The sequence below is a fragment of the Mesocricetus auratus genome, unplaced genomic scaffold, assembly GCF_017639785.1.
Source record: "Mesocricetus auratus isolate SY011 unplaced genomic scaffold, BCM_Maur_2.0 Super-Scaffold_100004, whole genome shotgun sequence".
Classification (NCBI taxonomy): domain Eukaryota; kingdom Metazoa; phylum Chordata; class Mammalia; order Rodentia; family Cricetidae; genus Mesocricetus; species Mesocricetus auratus.
In genome coordinates, this window is record NW_024429189.1 from 73492761 (window position 1) to 73517933 (window position 25173).

The 25173-nt window shown below is 40.2% G+C and overlaps 1 protein-coding gene across 13 annotated transcripts in view; it reads left to right on the forward strand.

The window, feature by feature from the left end:
- The window catches only part of Dcdc1 (doublecortin domain containing 1), a 414546-nt gene that overhangs the window by 344588 nt on the left and 44785 nt on the right, over positions 1–25173 (forward strand). For 12 of the 13 annotated variants that reach the window (XR_005877304.1, XM_040745964.1, XM_040745975.1 and 9 more), the window contains 7 exons: positions 2765–2888; positions 9094–9272; positions 12155–12247; positions 15245–15344; positions 18267–18402; positions 20006–20165; positions 23881–24039. Coding sequence is in view for 12 of the 13 variants with exons in the window: in XM_040745964.1 (XP_040601898.1) it covers positions 2765–2888; positions 9094–9272; positions 12155–12247; positions 15245–15344; positions 18267–18402; positions 20006–20165; positions 23881–24039 (951 nt within the window). In the remaining variant the exon portion in view is untranslated. The remainder of the gene's footprint in view (positions 1–2764; positions 2889–9093; positions 9273–12154; positions 12248–15244; positions 15345–18266; positions 18403–20005; positions 20166–23880; positions 24040–25173) is intronic. The other variant, XM_040745974.1, reaches the window with a different exon arrangement.

The window sequence follows — 25173 nt, forward strand, 5'->3', positions numbered from 1 at the left end:
TGCTGTTTCACAGTAGCACCAGCTCTATTGTGTAGTCCAGGAGAGGTGCAGGGGCCACTCTCTCGTGAGCTTCACTGCTTTTATCTTTTCAGATATGTCCCTGTCCACAGGACGTGAATCAATCTCTGTCTCTGTTTTTCGGTCTCTCTGTCTCTCTGCCTCTGCCTCTGCCCCCCCCTTTCTCTCCCATACCGTTCCATACATTTGCTCTGTAATAGTGCCTGTGCCACAAGGCAGGCCTATGTTTTCTCCTTGGAGAGCAGGAAAGACCCTGGCAGGCATGGGGGTCTCCTTGTCCCGTTCAGTCTGTCATGAAGTTGGGCAGGACCGTGCTTTCTCCTACTTATCAGAATTCTTACACCAGTAACATTCACACACATTCTACCCTCACTTTTAATCTTTTCTAAAGCAAATATTTAGTTTAATTTTCGATTTTATCTTTGTTGCAATTTTATTAATCTGTACTTATTTGCAAGAGATGTAAGAATTCTGGTTTCTCAAAAATAATCGTTTTTCGTACTTAATATTTAAAAGGACACTTACATTGAAAACTAGTTTGGGAATTTAATAAACCACAAACATTTATATCACAATTAGAGATTTTACTATTTTATTATATTTTTATTTAAAAACATTTCTTCAATCATTCTACTGAAGTTTTATTTTCTAAAATGTTTAGCTCTATTTGAATATCACTTCTTCCCATCTATTTTCTATAGGGCATTTCAAATTTTCAAAATATAATTATTTTTTTTATTTTTTTATTTTTATTAATATTTTTTTATTTTCCATTTTAAATTTAGATAAGAAACAAGGTTGCTTCACAAGTCAGTACGAGGTCCCTCTCCCTTTCCCTCCCCTCCTCCCGTGCCCTCCTCCCATCCCCCCCCCGTTATCCCCTCATTCCCCCAGGGAGGGTGAGGCCCTCCATGGGGGTGTCCATGGTCTGTCATTTCATATAGGGCAGGGCCTAGACCCTTCCCCAAGAGTTCAGGGTGAGAGTGCACCTCACATTGTTCTATGGGAGTCCAAAGTCTGTGTGTATGCTTGGGATGGGTACTGATCTGCTGTCCAAGGCTCAATAGATTACCTAGGCCTCCTCACTGACACCCAGAAAAGAGTGTTTTATTGGTTTGTCCTCTCTAGATCTTCTATTAGTTGGGTTTAGTTAACTTTATTTTGTGTATACGAGTGTTTTCCTTGCATGTATATATCTGTGCACCACATGTGTACAGTGACCCCAGAGCCACTGGATTCTCTGGACCTGTAACAAATGATTGTAGGGAATCATATGGATGCTGAGACTTGAACTCAGGTACTTAGGAAGAACAGCAGTGCTCTTAACTGCTGAGCCATATTGCTGGCCCCTCTATTTAACTCACTAACAGCCCTTTAAGCATCACTTTGCTTGGGCTGTAATTCTAGGTATGCCCTATAAATTTCCACAGACATAATTTTAACTGCTTACCAAATAGCCATTGGCCATTGTTTTTTCTACAACTGGTAAAATAGCATCTTGAGAAAGATACTTTGCTTTTGCTTTTAAAAATATTATATTGTTGATATTATAAAATTTGAACTTTGTGTGTGCATATGTGTGTATCATTTACCATGATACATGTAAATTTTAAAAATGTTTTGACTATTTTTGTATATATATGCATGTACATGTATGTTTATTTTATGTATGCATTTGCTCATGTGTGAGGGCATACACATGCCTCAGTGTGTATGTATTTAGATCAGATAACATCCTTGGGTGTCGGTCCCCCACTTGAGGTGTGGTTCTTTCTTGTCTGCCCTTGGGAGCATCCTGTATCCAGCTCTCATCTCTGTAAGAGTGCTTCTCTTACAGACAAGGGCTACTGTAGGATTGGTGCAGTTACAGACAAGGGCTTCCAGACTCTGTTATGTTCAGGTTTCATGTGGATTCTGAGGATCCAAATTTAAATCATGAGGCTTGTGCTGTCCGTATATGGAATTTTACTTTTTTTTATATGAGGCAAATAGTACTAATAGTATAGGAGTTGTTGGAAATATATTCTCAGTAAGCAGACTGTAAGATGTGTAAGTAGTAATAACTACATTTACTAATTTCAACAACAGAATATCTTAATAATTGTTGATTTTCAAGACAGGATCTTGCTGTCTATCCCTGTCTGATCTTGTAATTCTCCTGCCCCAGCATCCTGACTGCTGGGGTGACAGGTGTGTGCCTTATTGCTTAAAGATTACAGGCTGAAGTCTTGCCTAGCACGATTGAGGTTCTGGATTCAATGCTCAGTACTACAAACATGCAGAAAGAAAGAGAGAGACAGAGAGACACACAAATAATTAAAATTAACCTAATAGCTTGAAATTTTCTGGCAATAATAATGTAATGATTTCTCCCACAATAAGTAAGTGCATATTAGCTTTTCTTTGTCATTTAGAAGTTTCACTGAATCCTTCTATTTTCAATGGTTTTTCTATCTTTGTATTATTATTATGTCATTGTCAATGTAAATGACACTTCTTATACTTTGTCTTTTGCCTCAGGTTTTTTTCTGTTATGGCATTGTCAACTTTGGCTCAACTTAAATTTACAGTATTTAATTTATTTCTAAATTACTTTTATTTGTATTATTGTAAATAGAATGGCCAGTCTGAGGATCTCAATTCAAATTGAGTCTTGCTAGTACATAGCAGATAGTCAATGAAAATCAGTAATCTGGAATGGCATTAACCTTGCTACATCCCCATTTCATTTTCTGTTTCATTTTAGGTGGGCCATAAAGCATAAAGGGATAAGAAAGCCAGGCCAGTGGAAACACTCCAAAGTTGAGAATCCTCTGTGGAAAAAGCTCATGTACATGTGGCCAGTTCTTCCCAGTGGTCAGCTTAATGAGGTTGGATGACTTTAGTATATTCATATAGTGCATATATAGTATACATCCAGTATCTGGTCAGCATTCTGAAAATGCCCTTGTACCTTCTGAATTTCAATATTAAAAGAATCTTGTTATTTCTGTTGATTACTGAAAAGAGGTACATCTTTCACTGTGAAACAAATTGATCTGGCTTTTTCTTGTAATTCTTCAAATTTTGTTTCTATACTTTGAAACAGATCTTATGCACACATGGTCAGATAGTATATGATAGTCAAATTCATCATTATATAGAAACTCTGTCTACTTCTAATAAAAGTATCAGTCAGTATTCAATGACATTAAAAGCATTCCAAAATATGTCTAGTATGTTTTCTTTCCATCATTTTACTCTCTGGTTTTGCATATTCTTGGAATGGGCCCAATAATCAACTTAGGAAGTTGACCTGGCATCACCCTATCTAAACTAAACCTTTTAGCCTTGTCTATTCTAACTACACATGTACTTGGATTTCTATTTTCTTTCTGTTTTTCATGCCTTATCTTCCCTTCATGCCAGTCTTTTATTCTTTTATCGTGGCTTTTTTGTCCTGATAGTTTCTCCATTTACTGGTTTGTACATTGTTCTTTCTATTTTCCTTCCTTTGGGGGTAGTATTATTGCAATTACCCTGAACATTCCAAATTGCATAAATAAATGATCAAAATGCAAAGTTAGTAAACATGTTTTGTCTTCTCTCAAGTAATAGGAATACTGGAATTGTTAACATCAACCTTATGATTTCTGATATGAGGAATTACTTATGCCATATGTTTAAGTTTTATCAATAAAATCCCCACAAGATATTAACTTCTTTCATGAAGTCACTATGTATTTCCACTTCTCCTAAAGTTTTCACCTTACATCTCAGGTCCTCGCCCTAAGGTTACTTTCCTTTTGACCTGCATGCCTTTCGTGCAGTTAGTTCCTAATAGGTAGGTGTCATCTACCTAAAAATGCATTTATTTTGCCCTTGTTTGTGTCAGATTATATCCCCAAATTCTTTGACCCTTACTTGTAAAATAAAGGGAAAGAACTGAGGCATTAAATTAGCTAGAGTCAGATGGATGGACTACATCTTCCAAAATGACTGGGTTTCGGGGTCCCGCTGCTTCTTGAAATGTTTGGGGAAGAAAGTACTTAGCAAGCAGGGAACTCAAATTAAATACAACCCATTTCACTTCAAGTCTGCGTCCATTTCATTTGAAAGACCCATATTTCCAAATCCTTCTTCACATAATTGATTTGGAAATTCGAAATTCATATTGTGGAATTTAGAAGCCTTTGGTATGTGTTCATTAATTTTATTCCTGATTTGATCTCCAAGTTTATGTTGTATCTATTGTTTGTAATGTATTTAAGGGTCAGGAAGGAGAACAGGGAAATAGATGTCACCTCTGACCCCCATATCTTACAGTTGAATATAGGCTGTAAGAGAAGAGAAAAAAAGCAGTAAAAGGAGGCCAAGGTGATGAATAGAGAGTGAAGTGAACAGAGAGACAAAATCCACATACAAGCTTATGTGTCCAGGCAGTAGAGGCTGAGTGTTGAGGAAAAGTGAGTCAGGCTTGAGAGCCTGCATGGGCCTGAAAATTAAGTACAATATTGAATCAAGGAAAAACATCTAACAATCACTGAACTCACTGAGTGAGTATCCAGTTCTTTTAATTTCATGACTATAGCTACTCAAGATACAGTGATGACAAACATAAAAGGTAAGAAATGCAAACACTGTGGAAATACAAAGTTATCTTCACAGTGTCTCAGGTTGCATTCATGCTGAGAAACAGACAGCTAATCTGAGAATCATCCTTTGCTATGGCCACATTTTAGATACTATTTATCCTAAAAGGAAGTTATTAAATGTTATAACTACAAAATTTCCTGAATACAAGAACATCAGTATTTTAAAACATATTAAACCTGGTAAGACATAGAGAATATATTCTTTGGGTTTATTCTAAATAAACCAGTAGTTTTAGTTTGATTATTTTATTTAGGAATTGTTTAGTTTATTTAGGAATAGTTTATAGGAATGAACTCTTGGGTTATTTTCTCAAACCTTGAAAAGTTATAAATTGAGAAATACAGTTCTACATCTTCAAACACAAGGAGTAATGAATTTTTCCTATTCAAGGATGAAAACATTAGAATTAGAGAGTTTAAAGAGGCTTGAGATTTTGGTATGCATTACAGGATAATGATCTTAAAACTGCAAAGTTAAAATACTTCCTGTAAATGGAATTCTTAATTGATATAAACACTAAAAGCCTGGAGTCAGATATTGAGGAAAATACTGAGAGATCAGAGAGAAGAGGGAACAAGCCAAATCCAGCTTTAACTCATTAGTTTCCCAGGGGAAAAGAGAGTTCCTGTTTCTTCCCGTTTATATACTCTTATTGTCCAATCATTTCACTTCCTGTTTCTGCCCAGCCATCTCATTTCTCGTCTGTCTGTACAGACCTCCTGACCTCTGTGGTCAGCTAGTGGCAAGCTCTGTCCTTCGATCTTCAGACAAGCTTTATTTGTACAAGCAAGTTATCACCACAGCATCTATTTGGATAGACCAATGATAGAGGAAAATTAAAAGTGCATGATTTATTAATCTGTTGAGATATGACTTTTTTCAGTGACCAAAAATGATAAAAGGCATGCATAATGTGGATCTGAAGATATAAGATATAAGGGCACTGTGTCTACATATGAACCAGGAACTCTTTAACCAATGATGTGCAGTCTTCTGAAATGTCAGACAAACTCAGAAATAATTTTAAAGAAAGGAAAGGGAAAGAAACACAACCCAAAATAAACAAGCAAGAGAATGGAAGATTTGGTTATTTGTTGCGAACAGACGAAGTGGGGCCAATGTTGTGGAGAAGCTGTAGTCACTGGTTAAGAGCTGACTTCTGAACCAACGTCTCTGTGTATGAGATAAGAGAAAAAGAAAGCAAGGGGAGGTATCCACTCAAGGGAGCACCGAGGCCCATCAAGGGTCTCCTGACAATGCAGCTGTGCTGGAGAATGGCCTGAACACAGAGAAGACCAATAAAGAAATGAGTGGGAAGACCAGAATTCCAACTGAGAAAATGGAGGGGGAGAAACAGCCACAGCCAGTTTAATTATCCATGTTTTCGTTGTCTGTCATTATCCTCTACTTTCGAGAAGGGCAGAGTAAATGCCTTGAATGGGAAATCAGACTTGATAGCTATGATCCTAGCACTTGGAAAGCTGAAGCAGGAAGATTATGACAAGTTTAAGACCATCCTGGGCTATGTAACTAGTACCATGTTAGCGAGGACTACATAGTGATACCTTGTCTCAGGAAAAACAAACACAAACCAATTAAAAAATGTGAGGACAAGAATTAATATATCTTAATTTTTGTTACCTCTGTCTATCTGTCTGTATCTATCTATCTATCTTCATCTCTCTCTCTCTGTCTCTCTCTCACACACATACATGCATGTGTGTGTGTCTGAATGTGCATGTATGAAGGCCAGGGGACAGCTTGTGGGAGTCAGTTTTCCCTTCTACCACATGGGTCCTGGGGACAGAACTTAGGTCATCAGCACCTTTTGGGCTTTTTCCTTCTACCTAGAGATCATAAAACCCATCTGAAGGTAGCAGGGCATCCATGGAGCTGAACAAATGTCCATTATCACTATCACTATCAAGGGCAATTTGGAAGCTAAGTAGTTTAGCTAGGGACTAAACTATCACATCTCAGATTTGTTCCTCAGAAATATACTGTCTAAATCACTTTTGTGTTGTTCTGATAGTAACCAAAGCAACTTATAAAAGACATTTCATTTGACTTATGGTTTCAGAGGGTTAGAGTCTGTGGTGACAAAGGATCAGATCAGTTCAGATCAAAGGAACAGCTGAGATCTCATATCTTGATCCATAACCATAAAGCAGAGAGAGAGTTAACAGGGAATGGTGTGGACCTTTGAAAACCCCACACACAGATACATCTTCTCCAACAAGGCCACACCTCCTGGTCCCTCCCAAACAGTTCCCAAAAAGGAACCAAGCATTCAAATACATGATCTTATGGGAGTCATTCTCATTCAAACCACCACAATCAGGTGTGAAAAACTCTTAGTTCCAAACCCTCATTCTATAAATTGAGAAGCACATGGGCTAACTGTGAGAGAGAATCATTTCTCCCTCTCATGGTTAAAAAGAGAAGGAAAAACGTTAGTAATTTTACACCCAGATGTCAATTTGGAATTAATCTGTGTGTGTACATGTGACCTGTGTGTGTGTGTGTGTGTGTGTGTGTGTGTGTGTGTTGTGTAAACAAGAGAATAATCTTGGGTTTCAATCCTTAGGGATTGTCTATTTGCTCTTTTTTTTTTTGGACAGAGTTTCTCATTAGCCTAGAATTAATAAGCTAGAAAAACTAAAAACAAAGGAGACGGTATCCAGTTTATGGGATTAGGAGAATAACAGTAAGGATGAACTTTTAGAAATTAGGTAGCAGGCTGGGAATGTAGCTCAGTGGTAAAATACATTCCTAGCATGCATAAGGTCCCACATTAGATCACCAATACAAAAAAAGTGCAAAAAATAGGAAGAAGGAAATAAAATAAATTATAAAATCAAAAACTGAGAGATTAAATAGCACAGGTACATAGAAACATCAAAAAATCTGTTCTTTGAAAATATTAATAAAAATATATAGTCATACTTTCTAAAAAAGTTTGGATAAAATGAAATAATATTAAGAATAAAAGAAGATATATGTATAGCTGCTAAGTGATTAGAAAGATAAAGGGATTATAAATAAGTTTATGCTAATAACTATAGTAATTAATAAAATGGCCAACTTCTTTGGATAAAAAGTAGTATATTAAAAAGGAGTCAAAAAGAGACCCAAATGGCTGGTGAAATGCCTCACTGGGTCAGGTACTGGCCACCAAGTCTAAATGACCAGAGTTCCATCCTAGGACCCACACGGTATAAAGAGACAACTGAACTACCTGGCAGGTAGCTCTCTGATCTCTAGCACACCATTGCACACCCACCGCACCCTCCCAATAAAGAAATAAATTTAATTAAAGGAGACAGAAAACCTGAGTGGTCCACCAGTCATGGGGGGCAAAAAAGTAAAAGTCAACCCCACAGCTCCACAATGACCAGTTTTTCTGATTTAAACAAAAAGCAAAGAAATATCTTCCAGTTCACTTCACTATTGTTTTCAATTTGCTCTATGTGATCTATTTAATCTCTGTGGATAGCAATTGCATTCCCCGACCTTCCCAGGTGTGCTCCGGAGCCATCCTTGGTTTCCTTGTTTCCCGCACATCATGCTCCACTAACATTCATATCTGATACGCACACTTCTATCAATCCTTTGCTACACTAAGGCCAGACTCTTACCAATGGAGCTGTACCCCCCCAGCACCCAAACAAACAAACAAACAGAATAAAACAAAATACCCCAATTGGATTGACACAGTATTGCAACTATACCCTAAGCCTTTAGGAATTTAGTGTGGCCTTGCTGAGTTAGGGTCTCCTCTTGTGAGATCCCCTACACATCCTACCTTCATTACCATCCAGTTGATGTCTAAGTAAGTTATCTCAGAAGTATAGATTATTCTGTCCAATTTATAGTTTTAATTCTGTGCCTAAAATAAGTAATCAGAAAATAAATATCAGGAGGGGATGAATTAATAATATGAGTAAAAGTTTAGATAAATAAATGAATTCCACACCAGAAATGTCTGAAACGTATTATTATTTCATCGGCTTATTTTGCTTTTCAACTTCTCTCAGTGTAGTCTGCCCTGCCACCTGGATCCAGCTTAAGATGGTATAATTTCAGGCTATTATAAAATTCTTTTTCACACATTTTCGTTTCCTTCACACTGACTAAAAATACTTCACACAAAAGCAAAACCAAAGACACCTGAGGTTAATTCACTTCTACTCTTCTAGAATGTTTCTTTGATACTTTAAAAAATGATCAATTTTAAATTTAAAAAGTTGGATACTTTAAAAACAGTGATCCATTTTAAATTTTAAAAAATCACTGAATTCTATTTTCTGGGAAAAAAAACCCAACAACCTAGAATTCTTTGGAGCAGTTCAATACATTTTTGCTAAGTGAATGAAGGATTAAAGGTACAAAAGACTCATATTATTTATTGCTCTTACATTCTTTCATTCGCTTTTGAAGGCATTTGACTGGCCAATTGAAGGTCTACTGGTGCCAAACAGCCCTCCCATGAAGAGGCCAGCTTGTAAGACACCAGAGCAGTGTGCCCCTGTGAGACTCCGAATTCTGAGGAATGGAGATAAGAAAAACAGCAGGACCCTGGTTATGGGCCCAGACCTCTCACCAGGATGGAAATCACAGTAAGAGCAGTAAACCATTCACACTCACCTTTTAGTACATTCTGCAGGTTCTGCAGATGTGAGTCTTGGGTTCGAATGATTTCTGGAGGGATAATATATGTATTTACAAAAGGGTCCTATTTGAAGATGAAGCAGACACATGATTTTATTTAGTTTCTAAGATATCTAACTGTGTTAGTCCACACACGAACAGAAGAGTTCCAAAGGCATCGTGGCTGCAATTTACACAATTCTCTCTATGTTTTCAATTAGTGCTTTGGTTGTGTGTGTAGACACAAGTGTAGTGGCATCTCACTCCATCAGTGGATTTGCGGTGGTGGCCGCAGCCGAGGGGCGTGGCTTCAGGTGTGCCAAGTGACCTCTTATAAGGAACAGGAGGGGCTGGCTCTCTCTCTCTCTTGGGTTGTGAGGGCAGAGACTGCATTTTTAGGTGAGAGAGCCAGCATGCTTGTTAAATTTAGCTTTTGAATTGCTTAATGATTATTGTAAATAATTTTCTTGTATCTCTGGGTTATTTAAGACATGCAGTTCTCTGAAGTACTAGGGAGGCGCTGACTTCCACGTAAACCCGTCCCAAACATCCTGTACTTGTCTACCACTAGAGACAAGTCACCTGCTGTAGGTTTCTATTTCATGGATTGTGGAAGAGCTTTGATGGGAAGAATGAGTTAAACACATTGTTTCTCATATAATTACCAGCAATGTTACCTCTTGACCTTTCTTCTGAGATATTTAGGATATCGGAGGCTGCTGATAATAGTTTAATATTACTCTCTTCACATCGATTAAATACACTTCATACATCACTGAACAATGAGTAACATTCAGATTGGCTGTCCGCTGAACTGCCTGTAAAGATGATAAAGTAAAAAATTAATCTTCAAAGTAAAGTCAAGCCTGAAATTGAAATCTTTGACGCATACATCTCATAATTAGCTCATTCTGCTCCATGTAAGATGGGAGGGTAATGCCCTTAAAGAGAGTATGACTTTTCTCTAAACACTTCAAGTTAACACTTCGTTTCTGTCCCTCTCTACATTTATGCTTCTTTTCCTATTTTGTACCTTTAATTGTAATTATAAATTATACACAGATAGCATCTTATCACCTTAGTGTTTAAAGTACTTAGCTCAGTCAAGGAATTCAAAAGTATTTTGAGAGATTGACAAATTTGAATAATTATCCTGGCAGAGAGTGTGTGAAATGCCCGTTGTCTGAAATGCTTTGCTCTTACTAACATGAAATGTATTAAATTTTTTAAAGTTGAGCTATTGTGAATATGTATATATGTAAGTATGTATGTATGAATAGCATTCTGGAATAATGATAGGGATTCATTTTAGCGCCATCCTGCTCTGGCCACAAGCTGTGCTTCAGCTGTGTAGCAACTCACTGTGGACGATTTTGAGGGTTTGATATTGGTGTTGGTACCATCATCTATAAAGCCTGAGGAAGACAGTCCTGGCCTCTCTGTGTCGTGATCACCTGCTGTGCTGTTGCACATTTCAGTATGCCTGCTGCCTGCTCTGTCGCATCAAGGATTAAAGCATTAGAAAGCCACTTTAGTACCACCATCAGGAAGTTGAGGGGGTGGGGGTAGAATAGGGGGAAGAGGGAATCATAGGTTCGAAGACAGATCAGGCACCAGTGTGACCTCGAGTGATCTAAAGGGATAACACCAATTGGCAAGCTAAGCAATAGTGGAGGGACCACCTCGAATGCCCATCCCTGATAATGAACTTGATGTCTATAACCATCCGGGAGCCTTCATCCTGTGACTGATGGAAGCAGAGGCAAACACACAATTAATCACTGAACTGAACCCAAGGAACCCAGTGACAGAGAGAGAGGAGTGATGAGCAAATTGGCAAAGAATGGGCTGGCAAAACCAGCAGAGACAGCTGATCTGAACAGGGGAGAGCTCTTGGACCCCAGACCAACAGTGGGGAGGCCAGCATGGGACTGATCTGGACCCCCCAAATGTGAGTGTCAGTGAGAAGGCCTGGGCAACCTGTGGGGCCCTGAGCTGTGGATCAGTGTCTATCCCTGGTATACAAACTGTCTTCATGTGCCTATAGCACAAAGAGGGATGCTCTCTCAGCCTGGACTCTTAGGGGAGTGCCTGGACCCTACCAAGAGTAAAATGACAGACTCTAGATATCCCCTATGTGGAAGGATTTGGCAATAGGGTGGGAGGGAGGGGGGGAAGGGGAGTGCGGGAGGAGGGGAGGGAGAGGGAACTGGGATTGACATGTAAAACAAGCTATTTAAAATTAAAATAAAAAATGATAAAAAGAAAAAAAAAAAGCCTACAGTGGGCACCACAATAGCGCTCATGAGTGATTAGCTGCATTTGATCCATTTTCCATTTTCTAAGACACAGTGATTATAAAACTACACAGAACAGGTTCTCTGACTTCAAAATCGGAATAAAGATATATTCCGATCAGGTATTTGTTTTCTGATGAAATCTAAAATTTGTCTAGATTTAGATTCATAATAGAATCATTAAGTAAATAAAACATTACAGAGAAAAATGAATGTCATCTTTAAGTTTTTAATTAACATTTTAGAGTGTCCAGAACTGTGGAAAAAGGATCAGAATATTGCAGATTTTCTTTTACAAATCCCTCACAGAACACGTGTTTCTTTAGGAAGCCATATCATCCAGTATACAGTTTGAAGTTTTACACTGAATTATGAAATATGAAGTTTAATATTCAATTCTGTTAAAACTTGAAGTTTCATATTTTAAAGAAAGGTAGATTATTGGCAGCAAATCATTATAAATTAAGCTCTCACCACTTTTGCACATGTTAAGACATGCTGTAGCTAGTCAACCATGTCAATAACATGCACATGCCTTGAATTGTATGTTGCAGAAATGTTAATGCTGAAAGGAAGGAGAAAAGCCGTGCCGCAAACTATTCTGAAACAGAAAGAAACCAGATTGAATTTCACCACCTTTTAGAGAGGTAAATGTTTACTATTTGAAATGCAAATGTGCTTTGCATATGAATGCTTGGGTGGTCATGCTTAACAGATAGCACACAAAACATTTCTATATATAAGTTGTGAATGTAATGACTGTAGACATTTTTAATCATGTGTTGTGATAGGAGGTCAAAGCTAATTTACAAAATCTCCCTCCAAAACACAAAACTGGAAAACTCCAGAAATCCCAAAACTAGAATAACAGAGATCTGGCATTTGGATCTAGATAATCAGACTCCAGAAGACACATTCGTTATAAGGTGCTAGAAGTCAGTTGTTTTCTGCTCCACATGTTGGTGCTGGCCAGCATGGAAACTACAAAGAGAAAGGAGTGTACAGAAAACTGCTTGTCTCATCCCTCGGAAGCCTGCCTGGAAGGGCCAAACTGAGCTCTAAAACTAGGTTTTCGAAACAGGATAAAGGATAAAGAAAGATTAATTAGCCACCCATTCCTTCTCCTCTGTGACCCAACCGTGAGTGCAGGAACAAATGCTGACATGCTGTGGACTTGTAACCACATGGATGGGAAATGACGTCAGTCCAGGGAAAGGAGGCACTGCATTAGCCTTTTCGTTATCACTCAAATAGTAGAGGGCAATCCCACCCACTGCTGTGAGTGAGGAACCGCACTCTGTACACTGCTCCATCAAATGGAGCATGAGACAATGTACTTCTTTCTGGCTTATTTCCTTTCAAGACCCACTCAAGACATATCTGGTCTCATTATCTGCTTAATTGCTGCATGCTGATGAAGTTAGAAATGCTTGTGCTAAGTGTAGCTGAGGAACACAAAGTCATTTCTACCTCACTACATGTGGTACCAGTAATGCGTGTCAATGCCTTCATCCAACAATATTGTTTAGGAAATGGCCCAGCTCATCTGCCAGCTCTACTTCTGTCCCCCCAGGGTCTAAGCATAGTCAAGGCCAATACACCTATGTTCCAATACCTTCAGCGGCTCTCTGTGACCTAGAACTCCGGTTTGTCATTCTAGAATCCCAAATACCTTCAAGCTGCTCCCATCTTCTTTCCAGACTCATCAGATCCCCCAATCCATTCACATACTCAGGCCCAGCCTTAACTCTTCTTTTTTTTTTTTTTTTTTTTTTTTTTTGGTTTTATGAGACAGGGTTTCTCTGTATTGTTTTGGAGGCTGTCGGACCAGCCCGGCCTCAAACTCACAGGCATCCATATTCTCTGACTCTTACAGTCTTTCTATCTCCATCTTCCATGGCATTTCCTGAGTCTTAGGCTATGTTGTAGATCTCCCAACTAAGGCTAGACACTCCATTGTCACATACTCTCTGCATTTTTTACCAGTGGTGGATCCTTGTAGTAGCCTCTGCCTACCGAGAAAAGAAAGTTCTCTGATGAGGGGAGGGCCCTGCACGTATCTTTATATTATAAATTATAATATTAAATTATAAATTATATTGGTTTAGAAAAATATCAGTAGTGAATTCTTCTGTAGGGTCCATGACCTCTCCAACCATAGGAAGTTATCTAGGTTTACAGTACTAGGCCTGGATTCCCTCCTATTGAATGGGGTTTTAATTCCAATTAGACTAGCTGTTAGTTACTCCCCAAGATAGTAGTCCCATTGGAGGTATCTTACTGGCCAATTATTTACTGAAACCAAGGCTTTATAGTTGGGTGGGATTATTAAGCCTGCATAGTACTTTCTGATATTATGAGAGCTAGCCCCCAAGAAGGAGACTTCCACGTCAGTTATAACTTGATTCCTCCAAGTTCTGTGTCTGAAGTGTAAGGTGTCTTATGCAATTGGGTCTCACTTTTGAGTTCTGAGGAAACCTAGGGCAAGAACAATAGTCTATGCTGTTTTAGGAGTCTCTTGGAAACACAGCCAACAGCTCTAAAAGGGAGTTTCAATGTCTGGCATAGGGGTTTTATTAGTCTTGGGAAAATATCACCCTATGTGGTATAAGTAACTACATTTGAACTATATAAATGCACATATGCATAAATGTATGTACATTGGTTGTTTTTTTTTTTTTTTGGTTTTTTACGAGACAGGGTTTCTCTGTATTGTTTTTGAGGCTGTCGGTCCAGCCTGGCCTCGAACTCACAGAGATCCGCCTGCCTCTGCCTCCCGAGTGCTGGGATTAAAGGCGTGCGCCACCACCGCCCGGCGTACATTGGTATTTTTAAGTAAGCTTATAAAATAATGTTTCCCTTACTGTCTTTTCACACATCCTTAGTGTTGCCTCTTCTTCCTCTTTCTCTCTGTATTACTCTCCTTTCCCCTCCCCAGTCAAAGTCTTGTCTGCCCCTCTCCTCCCCCTTCCTCCCTCCATAACATCCACGTTGTTCATGTACTCTTAATGAACTCCTAGTTATGCTTTCAAGTCCAGGCTATGTCACTTCCTTAGACAAAACCCCTGCAGGAAGGAATTCACTGGTTTCCTTTGTCCTTAAAAGATGCTGGCCATTGCTTACAATGCCCCCCCCCCCCCGCATCACACTATGAGTCAGCCGATGGCCTGTCTTCACTCTTGGCTAGATAGGTGACTCCTCCAGGAGTCAAGAAGGTACGTCATTTGTCTCAGTGCCCACAAAATATTGTGGGAAACTGAGGAGCAGGGAATCATTGGTAACATTTAACCAGGCAAAAACCCTGGTTTCAATCACTTCTGTGAGAGGAGGAAGAGGAGCTGCTGGGTGACAGGTGTGGCTTTGGTGACTTTGGAGCAAGCATGGAACTTCAACTGAGAAAGCCAAAGAATGTATTTTCGGTAAAAGGATGGACATGAGTTAAAGTCACAGAAATGGCCAGATGTAGATAAGCACAGGCTGCGAAAGTTCAAGTTTCTTAAGACCGTAGACCAGAGACAGGAACTGAGAGTCAAAAGACACCCTGGCTCGTGAGTCCTCATTAATGGCCGGGCCTTGGTTTCTTTTGTTTTCTTACTTTGGAAGCTGTCTGTATGCAAAATCAATTTATTCGTCTCTTATTACAGGTGCACTGAAATTTTAAATTTACCCTCTGCTGCTCGGAGACTTTTCAATGAAAAGGGGAAGGAAATTTGTTCCGTGAATGACCTACAGAGAGATGAACTGGTAACCCAAGAGAGGGTGGAATCAGAAATGTGAATACATGAGCGTGAGCTAAGGAAAACAGCCCTCAATGCTTCCATGCTTGCCATTCGTATTCTCTCTCAGAGTTCCCACCACCCAAAAGCAATACTAACCAATAGCATTGCTGCCTTCCTAGGCAGTGGGCCGGCTCTGCATGACTAATCATGATAAATAAATATATGGGTATCATGCCGCTATAAAAAAGATACCTTTTTCTCCACTATGGAGCCTAAGGCAGGCCAATTATTCACCACTTCTGATTTCTACATCTGTTGCTGATTGAGATAGATCCTTAACTCGTTTTGAAATCAATATGTAGTTATTTAATGATTTTCTTACCAAATCACTAATTTCCTCAATTTCTCAGATTTAAAAAAGAGTATACATTTTTATTTGCTCTACTTGGAGTCTAGAAAAAGCTGAGAAATGGACAGTCTTGCACAACCTAGTCTTGCTCCCCCATTTCTGGATTTACAGATATCAGCATAGGTAAAAACATTCCTTTCCTTGACTGATGCCTGAAGTTCCTTGAATAAAGACCAAAGCTCATATTATAATATCAAATCTCCAAGCTGGACATGGTGGTTCATGCCGGTAACCACAGTACTCCTAGAATCTGAAACAGGAGAATTGTTGTAAGTTCAAGGTCAATTTTAGCTATATAGTAAGTTCTGAGCCAGTCTGGTCTGTGTAGGGAGACACTGTCTCAAGAAAAAGCAGTGCATTAACACATACACACAGACACACAGACACACACACACACACACACACACACACATGCACACGCACACACACGCACATGTGACCAAAGCAAACTAAAACAAAACAGCTTGACTAGTGCTCTGAAATCTTAGAACCTCTTGAGAGAGTTTGAAAGCCATCCAATACTGAATAGTGCGAGAAGCAGCAGGTGAGCAGGTTTTATGTGGAATGTGAATTCTACCATTTTTAAGCATTTTGTTTGTTTCTAATGGTTCTGTTTATACAGAAACAGTTGTTTGTTTGGTTTTGTTTTCTTTTTTCAGATGGAACTTTTGACAGACTAAGTTAAAATAAATAATAACAAAAGATAAATGTAGCCTAGAGAGAAGTATAGAGGAGGCACCAGGGCAAAGGGAATAAGGGTATAAGGAGGGTGAGATGGAATTGGGAGTGTGTCTGTAGTCACCAGGGTTTAACTCACCACCCTGTGAGTGTGAGGGTTGTAATGGGACCAATTATTAGGCTTAATGTCTGCAAAAGAATGAGAAGCCTGTTGTTCAAGAAGGGAAATGACCAGGAGGAACTTTCCTACATCCTCATGCAAAGAATTACATGAGGAGTGCATGATGATGGCCTGAGGTAACACTGGGGTTCTCTTCAGGCTAGGTTTCAGCGTGTCATTATTTTTTCCTCTCCTTTAAGAGGATATGTGCCAAGTGTGGTGGCATTCCCTCACTCCCAGCAATCAGTAGACTGGGGCTGGATGATTTTGAAGTGCAAGGTTAGACCGGGCTATATAGATGAACACTTACTATATATATGGTAAGAAGGATGGAAAGAAGGGGAGAGGAGAATGTATTTAAGGGCATTTAAGACATAGATACATGAAAAATGAGGAGAAAGTGCAACATTTGTTGTACATTTTAGTATTGTTCAGTAAGCTAAAGCTACTTTAAAAGAGACATGTTAATTCTACATAATTTTAATTGAAGTAGAATTCTACAGTTTTTAATTTTCTCAAACACTCTTCCTCAAAGCTCCCCCAAGTCCCTTGCCACTCTCAAGTTGACAGCCTTTTTTTCCTCTGACTATTATTGTCTTATACAAATATGTATGCATCTATGTATGTATGTATATGCATAAACAAGACCAGAACAATGGCAATATCAACAGACATGTTAATATGGAAGGGGAGAAATTTCATAGAGTCCTACCCATAGACAAAGAACTACAGGTAACTAATGACCACTGAGAGAAGGAGAATTAGCCTCTTCCAAAGTTGAGTTCCTTATTGGTCATCTAATACAGAGTCGCCAGACTTGAAACTATATACACACAAACAGCAAAAAACAAATCCAGACGTGTGTGTGTGTGTGTGTTTAAAAAGACCTTGATTTTTAATTATGTGTATAGTTGTGTGTCTCTGTACAGGTTTATACATACATATGCAGTGCCCCTGGAGGCCATAAGTGAGTGTTGTATCTCCTGAAGCTAATTTAGGGGTGGTGGTAAGCCACCCAATATGGATGCTAGGAGCCTTGCCCTGCAGGAGTGGTACATGTTTTAACTGCTAGCCATTGAGGCAAGGGATCTTTTTTCCATGAAAGGACAGGTAGTGAAGGTGGTAGGCTTTGGTGACAATGTGGTCTCTACTGAAACACCACCATTTCTGATTACTTGTAAACAAACGGGCAAGCCTCTTTCCCAGTAAAGCTGTATTTACAAAAAGTGCCAGCAGCTCACATCTGTGCCATGGTCACCGTTGGCCAGCCTCTGATTACACCTGTATCTCACTCAATTCTTCCTTCTTCCCTTCCCTTCCATTTAAAAAGATTACTTAAAATGTGTTTATTTGTAAATGACTATAGACTTATAGGAGTTGCAAAGAAGATGTGTCACCTTTTGTTTTCTGCTCCATGCTGTGTTGTATGAGATGCTGGCATCACTGGCAAGCCAAGAAAGAGTCCCTGGCATCAAACAGCACACACACAGTTAAGGTTTTGCCCTGTGCTCTGCAGAGCCAGGGTCTTTGTCAATAGTTTGTTCCTTTTCGTTACTGGGTGGTATTCCATGATATTGCAGTTTGGCTGTTCATCCTCTGTAAGGTTCTGACTGTCGTGATTTCTTCTATTCTGAGTTTTTTCTTGAATAAAAGTGCTTCAATCCCTTGCACACCAGCTCCCTGACTCATTTCTTTGATAGGTATATGTTTCATGTGGAGAACACTGGATTAATCCTGACCTCTCCATTGTTCAACAAAGGAAGCAAGTCTTCCTCAGGAACCTTGAGTTTGACATCTCCAAGATTAAAACCTTTTGCAGCATGTGCAAGGTGGAAGGTGAGCTTTGAAGTTACTTTATTTTGACACCCCAACACACCTGATGACATTGCTTTATACTAAAATTATGTTTATTCAAACAGCTCATGTTTCAGCTCCGGATCTTGCTGTTTCGCTCTTTAGCCTCATTTATTAAAGTGTATTAAATAGGGTTCCATATTTTGTTACCTACAATACTTCAGAAGAGCAAAAAGATTAAAAAAGAAAGCTCAACACAATTCCTTTTCTGTTTTACAGATATATAATTTGTAAGCCCCATGCATTCCCATCAAGGAAAAATGGATTACATGTCCAATCATGTTTTAATGTTGTACCATCTGTTTATGTAATCAGTCTCTTAGGGAGGGCTTTAGAACTCTCCAGTCTGCAGAGCGCCACTTGGCTGAGAGGAAAAACCTTGGGATGGAGATCCTCTTGTGCCAGGCTTCCCAGAGAAGTCGATGCCTGGGTCACTTGTATTTTGTCATTTGACCTGGATTGTACTTTGAGTGAGCCATATGCATCCTACCCGGCTCAGCCTCCTTCCTGCTCTGTCTTGCTCTCGGAACCAGGCAGTGACAGCTGGCTTGCCTCTGGCTAGAGAGCAACCTTATCCTTGTTTGTAAACCACTTTCCAGAAAGTTTCTTGATAGGTCCTAGTTACATCTCCAGAAAGCCAAGTCCATATGTATGCAACCATGAAGGGTTTTGTCACGGAGGCCCGATGTTCCCTAGTTTCCACAGTGAAGCCTATAAAGAGAAATAGGATTCCTTGTACTAGTTTCTGGGATTCTCTGTCTTCTACCTCTTTCCCAGAAGGCCAATACTGAAGTTAGACTCTTATACACTAAGTAGGAGAGAAAGGCTTGTGGGAAATGTATGCATCAGTGCTGTATTTCTTGACTTACATGGGTGTTGTCTGGGAACAGTATGCTGTTTGAATGTCAGAAACTGTCATTGGCATCTGGGAAGACAGCTCAGTCAGTTAACTGCTAACCTCTGGGTTTGATTGCCAGCACTATTGTGAAAAGTCAAGTGTGGTTACAACACCTGTAATCCCAGCACTGGGGACAGAGACAGACTCACTGGTCAGCTAAAACAGCCTAAATCAGTGAGTCCCAGTTCCCCTTGGGGAGCCTTAGCTTAACAAACAAGGTGGTGGTTTCAGAGGAACAGCATACGGTTGACTTCTGCCACCCGCCACTGTGTTCCTGACTTTGGACTTTTTCTCTTCTAGCATCTTTTTCTTCCTTGTGAGCTTCCCCGTTCCTTTATCAAAGTGAGGAAAAACCATTATCCCCACACAAAGCTTTACACACATCTTTCATAGTATTGGATTGCAGGCTTGAGTCTGAATCATAGACAACAATCTAAAGACATATATGTAGATACTATAGCTTATTTGAATAACTGGAATAGAGAATAATTAAATTAACCTTGGGAATACATGTTATTAGTACTTTTGTCTAATATCTTAAGAAGAATGAATTGGCAAGTATCCAGTTAAATAAAGTCCAACTTCTTGTTTAAAGGTACTCAAAGGGTAAAGGTTTTACACTTGTGGGAGTGTATTTTGGATTCCTGATGCTCTTGTTCATTTCGCAATTTGTTCGTTTCTTCTCAGCTCTTGTTTTAGAAGTCCAAAGTGACCTTGTGTCTGGGGGCAAGCTTGCTGTGAATAAACCTGCAGTCATTCTTGAAGAGGAGAAGCAAGTGAAAGGACCAGAGGGGACTCAGATGCAAAATGTTGCTTTCACACCAGGAAATGCTTCCAGAGACACTCTGTAAGTAGTCACTGTGGCCAGAAAACAGACCAGTGTTACATGACCACAGCTCTTCTACCTGAGGCAGTGTGCAGCCCATGCAGGGAACTCAGAGAAGTTTCTGAAACCCCATCACTTGAAGACACAGTATTTACTTACTGTTTTTTTTTTTTTTGGACAGATTATTGGAACTAGAGCTTTAACCATCATCTTCATCTACTTTCAGTGATGTTGCTGCATTGGGATGATTCATTAAAGATATTATCTCAGCATTATACCCCCCCCTCTAATTCATCATGTCTTGTCCCAGTAAACACTGAATCATCCTAAACTATTGAAATAACTTTCTGACGGATCTCCATGTCATCCTTTCAAGTCCTCTAAGATCCATCTTGCTAACATGTCAGCTTTTCGCACAGTGCTTCAGTGAGCACCAAGGCTGACAAGTTGAGTAATACTCTGCTTTCTGCTACCCCCAGCCCTGCCTGTCAACGCCCCCATTTGTACCTCATGGTCACTCCCATTTGGCACTTGTCTTCTTGCTATCATATCAAATTCTAATAGGTGACAAGATGTGACCTGAAGGTAGCATATTCATAAGGTTCAGTGCAGATACTTCTTTTTGCTTCAAGTTCTCTTTCTTGTCACACACATATCTGTAGTAACTTCCACAGTTTTAAACAGTGCTACGCATGGAGATGTCCTTGCGAGACCCCTTCTCCATTATCTTTCTTGTCCCCCGTGGGGTCTCAGTGTGGGAAAGGACTCCCACACCACATGCTCTGCAAAGGTAGAATAAGGGAATGGTTGAGTTCATTCCAGATCAGCGCCCGGTGACTGCCAAAACTCGTTCATCCTTGCTACAACCTTACCTTTTAATTTATTAATTTTGCATACAAGTGCCACAGTGCACGTGTAGAAGTCAGAGGACAAGGGCTTCGTTATGTTCTCCCACTGTGGGCTGTAAGGATGGATCAAACTCAGGTTGCCAGTCCTGGTGATGGGTGCCTGTATCTGCTGAGCTGTTACCACTTGTCACCACCTTGTAGGAAGCCAGTTTTAGGAAGCACTTTTCTCAATCTGACTAGTGATTCATTTAGTCCAGGTACTGAAGCAACCACATGCTGTTTATCACGTAACCATAAAAGTTGGGGAGCCAAACACAAACTTTCCTAATATCCCTTCCGTTCTTCTAAAGAATGCTTCCTCTGGCCTCTAAGTTACCAGGCTGCTCTTGAACGAAATTGAGAGAGGAAAAAGAACCCTTTGAGAGCAAAGCTCTGCTTTGTAAATCAGTCACAACAGGGTCTGGAGTCCAATGTGAGGGAGCTCACAGCACCCAGCACACAGTGTGGGTCTCACTCAAACACTCAGGCAGGCTTTGCGACCCAGGCTCTCCAAGACTCCTGAGTTCAGGGTGTCACTGTTTCACAAGGCATCTCATTTGGCTTTGATGACAGTACTGACTGGCTTTGTGTGTCAATGTGACACAGCTAGAGTCATCCCAGAGGAAGGAGCCTCCGTTGAGGAAATGCCTTGATGAGATCCAGCTAAGGCATTTTCTCAATTAGTGATCACTGAGGGAGGGCCAAGGGCATGGTGGGTGGTGCCATCCCTGGGCTGGTGGTCCTGCGTTCTATAAGAAGATGGGCTAAGCAAGCCAGGGAAAGCAAGTCAGTAAGCAGCTCCCCTCCATGGCCTCTGCATCAGTTCCTGACTTCAGGTTGGTGTCCTGTTTGGGTTTCTGCCCTGACTTCGTTCAGTGGTGGACAGAAATGCTGAAGTGTAACCGTTTCCTCCCCAGCTTTCTTTTGGCCACAGTGCTTTGTCATACCATTAGAAACCCTAAGACAGATGGCTAACTCTTAGAAATCTCTATCCCTTGAGCCCATGGTTCCCTGTGATGAACTCCACCTCTAGCTGACAGTTCTATAGTCTATTTCCCTACACAATGTGAGTATCATGAACCGAGACCTCACCTAGCCTGTTTATTACTGTACCTACCACGAAGAGTCCGATACCTGGCATACACTAGATGTTAGATAAATATTGGTGAAAGGGATGAGTACCTAGTGGAAGATGCTTCTTATGAATAAGCAATTTGGCTCATTATATAAACAAGATTGATTCTTTAAAGGCTTTCTAGAATTGACTTTACTACATTTGACTTACCAGGACTAGTACTGCTGATAAATTCCAAGTAGACTATAGGACACCTGTTTGTGACGTGAGGGTAGAAGTATAACATGAAAAATAAAAGACCCAGAGACTGACATTGGGGTTCGAGCTTCAAGCTGAATATCAGAAAAGCAAAGCAGTCAGCCACTAGCTTCTTCCCTCTACCTCAGACTGAATGAACTTTTCCTGTCTCCATGAGCTCTCACCAACCTCAGACTGTAACCTTTCTTCAGCATGGCTGGAGAACGAATGCCTCTCTGAGACCTTTCTTCTGTCTGATATACTTCCCTAATGTTGGGGATTAAAGGTGTGAGCTATAATTCTCTTTTAGACTGATTCACTCTTGTGTAGATCTGGGTGGCCTTGGACTCACAGAGATCTATCTTATCTCTTGGCCCAGAGTCCTAGGATTAAAGGTGTGTACCACCACCTCCTAGCCTCTGGCTGCTGGGATTAAAGGTGTGTGCCTGGCTTCTATAGCTTGTGGCCGACTTGGCTCTTCTGACTCCTCAGTCAAGCTTTAATAAATCATAAATAGCATATCACTCTATGGAAGAACTGTGTTTTCTACTTCAAACACAAGATGGCGCTGGTGTATTTTCAACGACTGGGGATATGCTGACTGGGGAAGCTGCTTGTACTCCGAAGGAGGCCCTGGTTGCACTCCAATCTCATACCCATAAACAGCACTGGCCCTGGCACCCGAAAAGTGCAAAGCCGACGTGTTAACGCCACAGTTGCCCTGGAAGGCTTCAGTCATTTGATAATACTTACAGTTACATCAAGTTATCACCACTCCCTTGTTGGGCACAGCCTGCTGCAGAGAAGGATCTTTATTTCTCCAGTTGTATATCAGGGCTGAAATACACTTGCTGTTTTACCTGTGTGTTTATCGCTCCCTCGGCAGAGCAGTCTTTGTAATACTGTGTCCCAATTTCACTCAAAGAATATGTGTTCTAACAGCAACCTGGAGTTTAGAATCAGTAGATCTGAACAGTGACTGTTACTCCCTGCCACCTTTGTCTTGATTATTCAAACCATCACTATTATATTCTAAAGTTTCTATGTCCTTTTCTCAATTAAAAAACATGCATGCAGCTGTGATTTGAGTCACTTTAGATTCCTCTACTGAGAGGAAATTTCTTTAATATCATCATCAGAATAAATGTGTGCAATCCCCGCATATGAGCCATACTGCTTTGGACAACATTAGGACCCACTTAAGCACCAGTGTAGGAGTGCCATTCCATGTTTATTATGAATTGTTCAAACTACTGCTTAAGGGACTTAATATAACTTTGAAATATAATACACGGACCCATTTTCTAAACTAAACTAAAAAAATGCTGTTTATTATGTGGTTGAGGGATTTTATTTACCGGCCTCTTCTAACAAATCTAAACTGTATACCAGTGAGGTGTGGATTTCCCAATCTAGCCTCCTTATGAAAATATGATTTACATAAGTGCCAATATCCTGAAGGCTGTGGTCAGGTCACAGCTGGAGACTCTTTGAACATACATCAGCATTCTTAGATTTCACCCCTGAATCTTGACAGAGATTCACATGCGAGAGCCCATCTCCGCATGGAAGCCTGTTGCCGGATGGTCAAGTATGCTTGGCAGGACCCATCATACAACCTAACAGATGGTGACAACCTTCCAAAGAAAATGGAGAAAGAGCCCTTTGAAAATGTGCAGCCCCAGAAGAAACACAGGTAAAATTGACAAGGATTCCTTTTGGAAAGTTCTATCTGGCCTTAGACCCCCTCACGCTGCTACAAGCACATTCTTTAACATTTTTACTTTGATTGACTACTGCGTGTACCAGCATGCACATTTTTGTCTTGTGATGCTGATCAAAGCATTTGTGAGTGCTGGGAAGGATGGATTCTTTGCCCCTCAGCTCCTCCTGTGCAGGCTGACAATGTTGTCTTGGTGTCTGATGGACTCTTTTTTACTAAACAGTAGTTCCATCCACTTTTGACTCCTGAGAACTTAGAATTCAAACCTTTGTGTTCATTGGATGAGTGTGTGGATAAATTGCTAAACACTCAGTAGGATGTCCTTAATGCCTTTAAGAAGCTAGAAAAATACAATTTTTCCTTTTAAACATTTCATTCTGGTTTTCATTCAATGAAATGTTAGGAATACAACATACACTGTGCTTTTCCATAATCTTTAGATATTTGCCTCACCGTGATAATGGTTACTAGCACATAGAGTTAAACAATTTCCTCAGATTTAGCCATTACCATTAGAGCATGCACACAGTAGAGGCTTAATATAGCTCTTTAGATTAATATGTCATTGTATTTTGATGTGTATGATGTGTCACATGTCTGCTTAATGTTTTAAGGACCTTATATAAGAGATTTCTTTTTTTAATTTTTTATTTTAATTTTAAATAGCTTGTTTTACATGTCAATCCCAGTTCTGTCTCCCTCCCCTCCTCCTGCACCCCCCCCAACCCCCAGCCTCCCACCCTATTGTCAATTCCTTCCACATAGGGGATATCTAGAGTCTGTCATTTCACTCAGGGTAGGGTCCAGGCACTACCCTAAGAGTCTAGGCTGAGAGAGCATCCCTCTTTGTGCTACGGACACATGATGTCTGTTTGTATTCCAGGGATAAACACTGATCCACTGCTCAGGGCCCCATAGGTTGCCCAGGCTTTCTCACTGACACTCACATTCGGGGGTCCAGATCAGTCCCATGCTGGCCTCCCCACTGTCGGTCTGGGGTCCAAGAGCTCTCCCCTGTTCAGATCGGCTGTCTCTGCTGGTTTTGCTAGCCCATTTTTTGCCAATTTGCTCATCGCTCCTCTCTCTATGTCACTGGGTTCCGTTTAG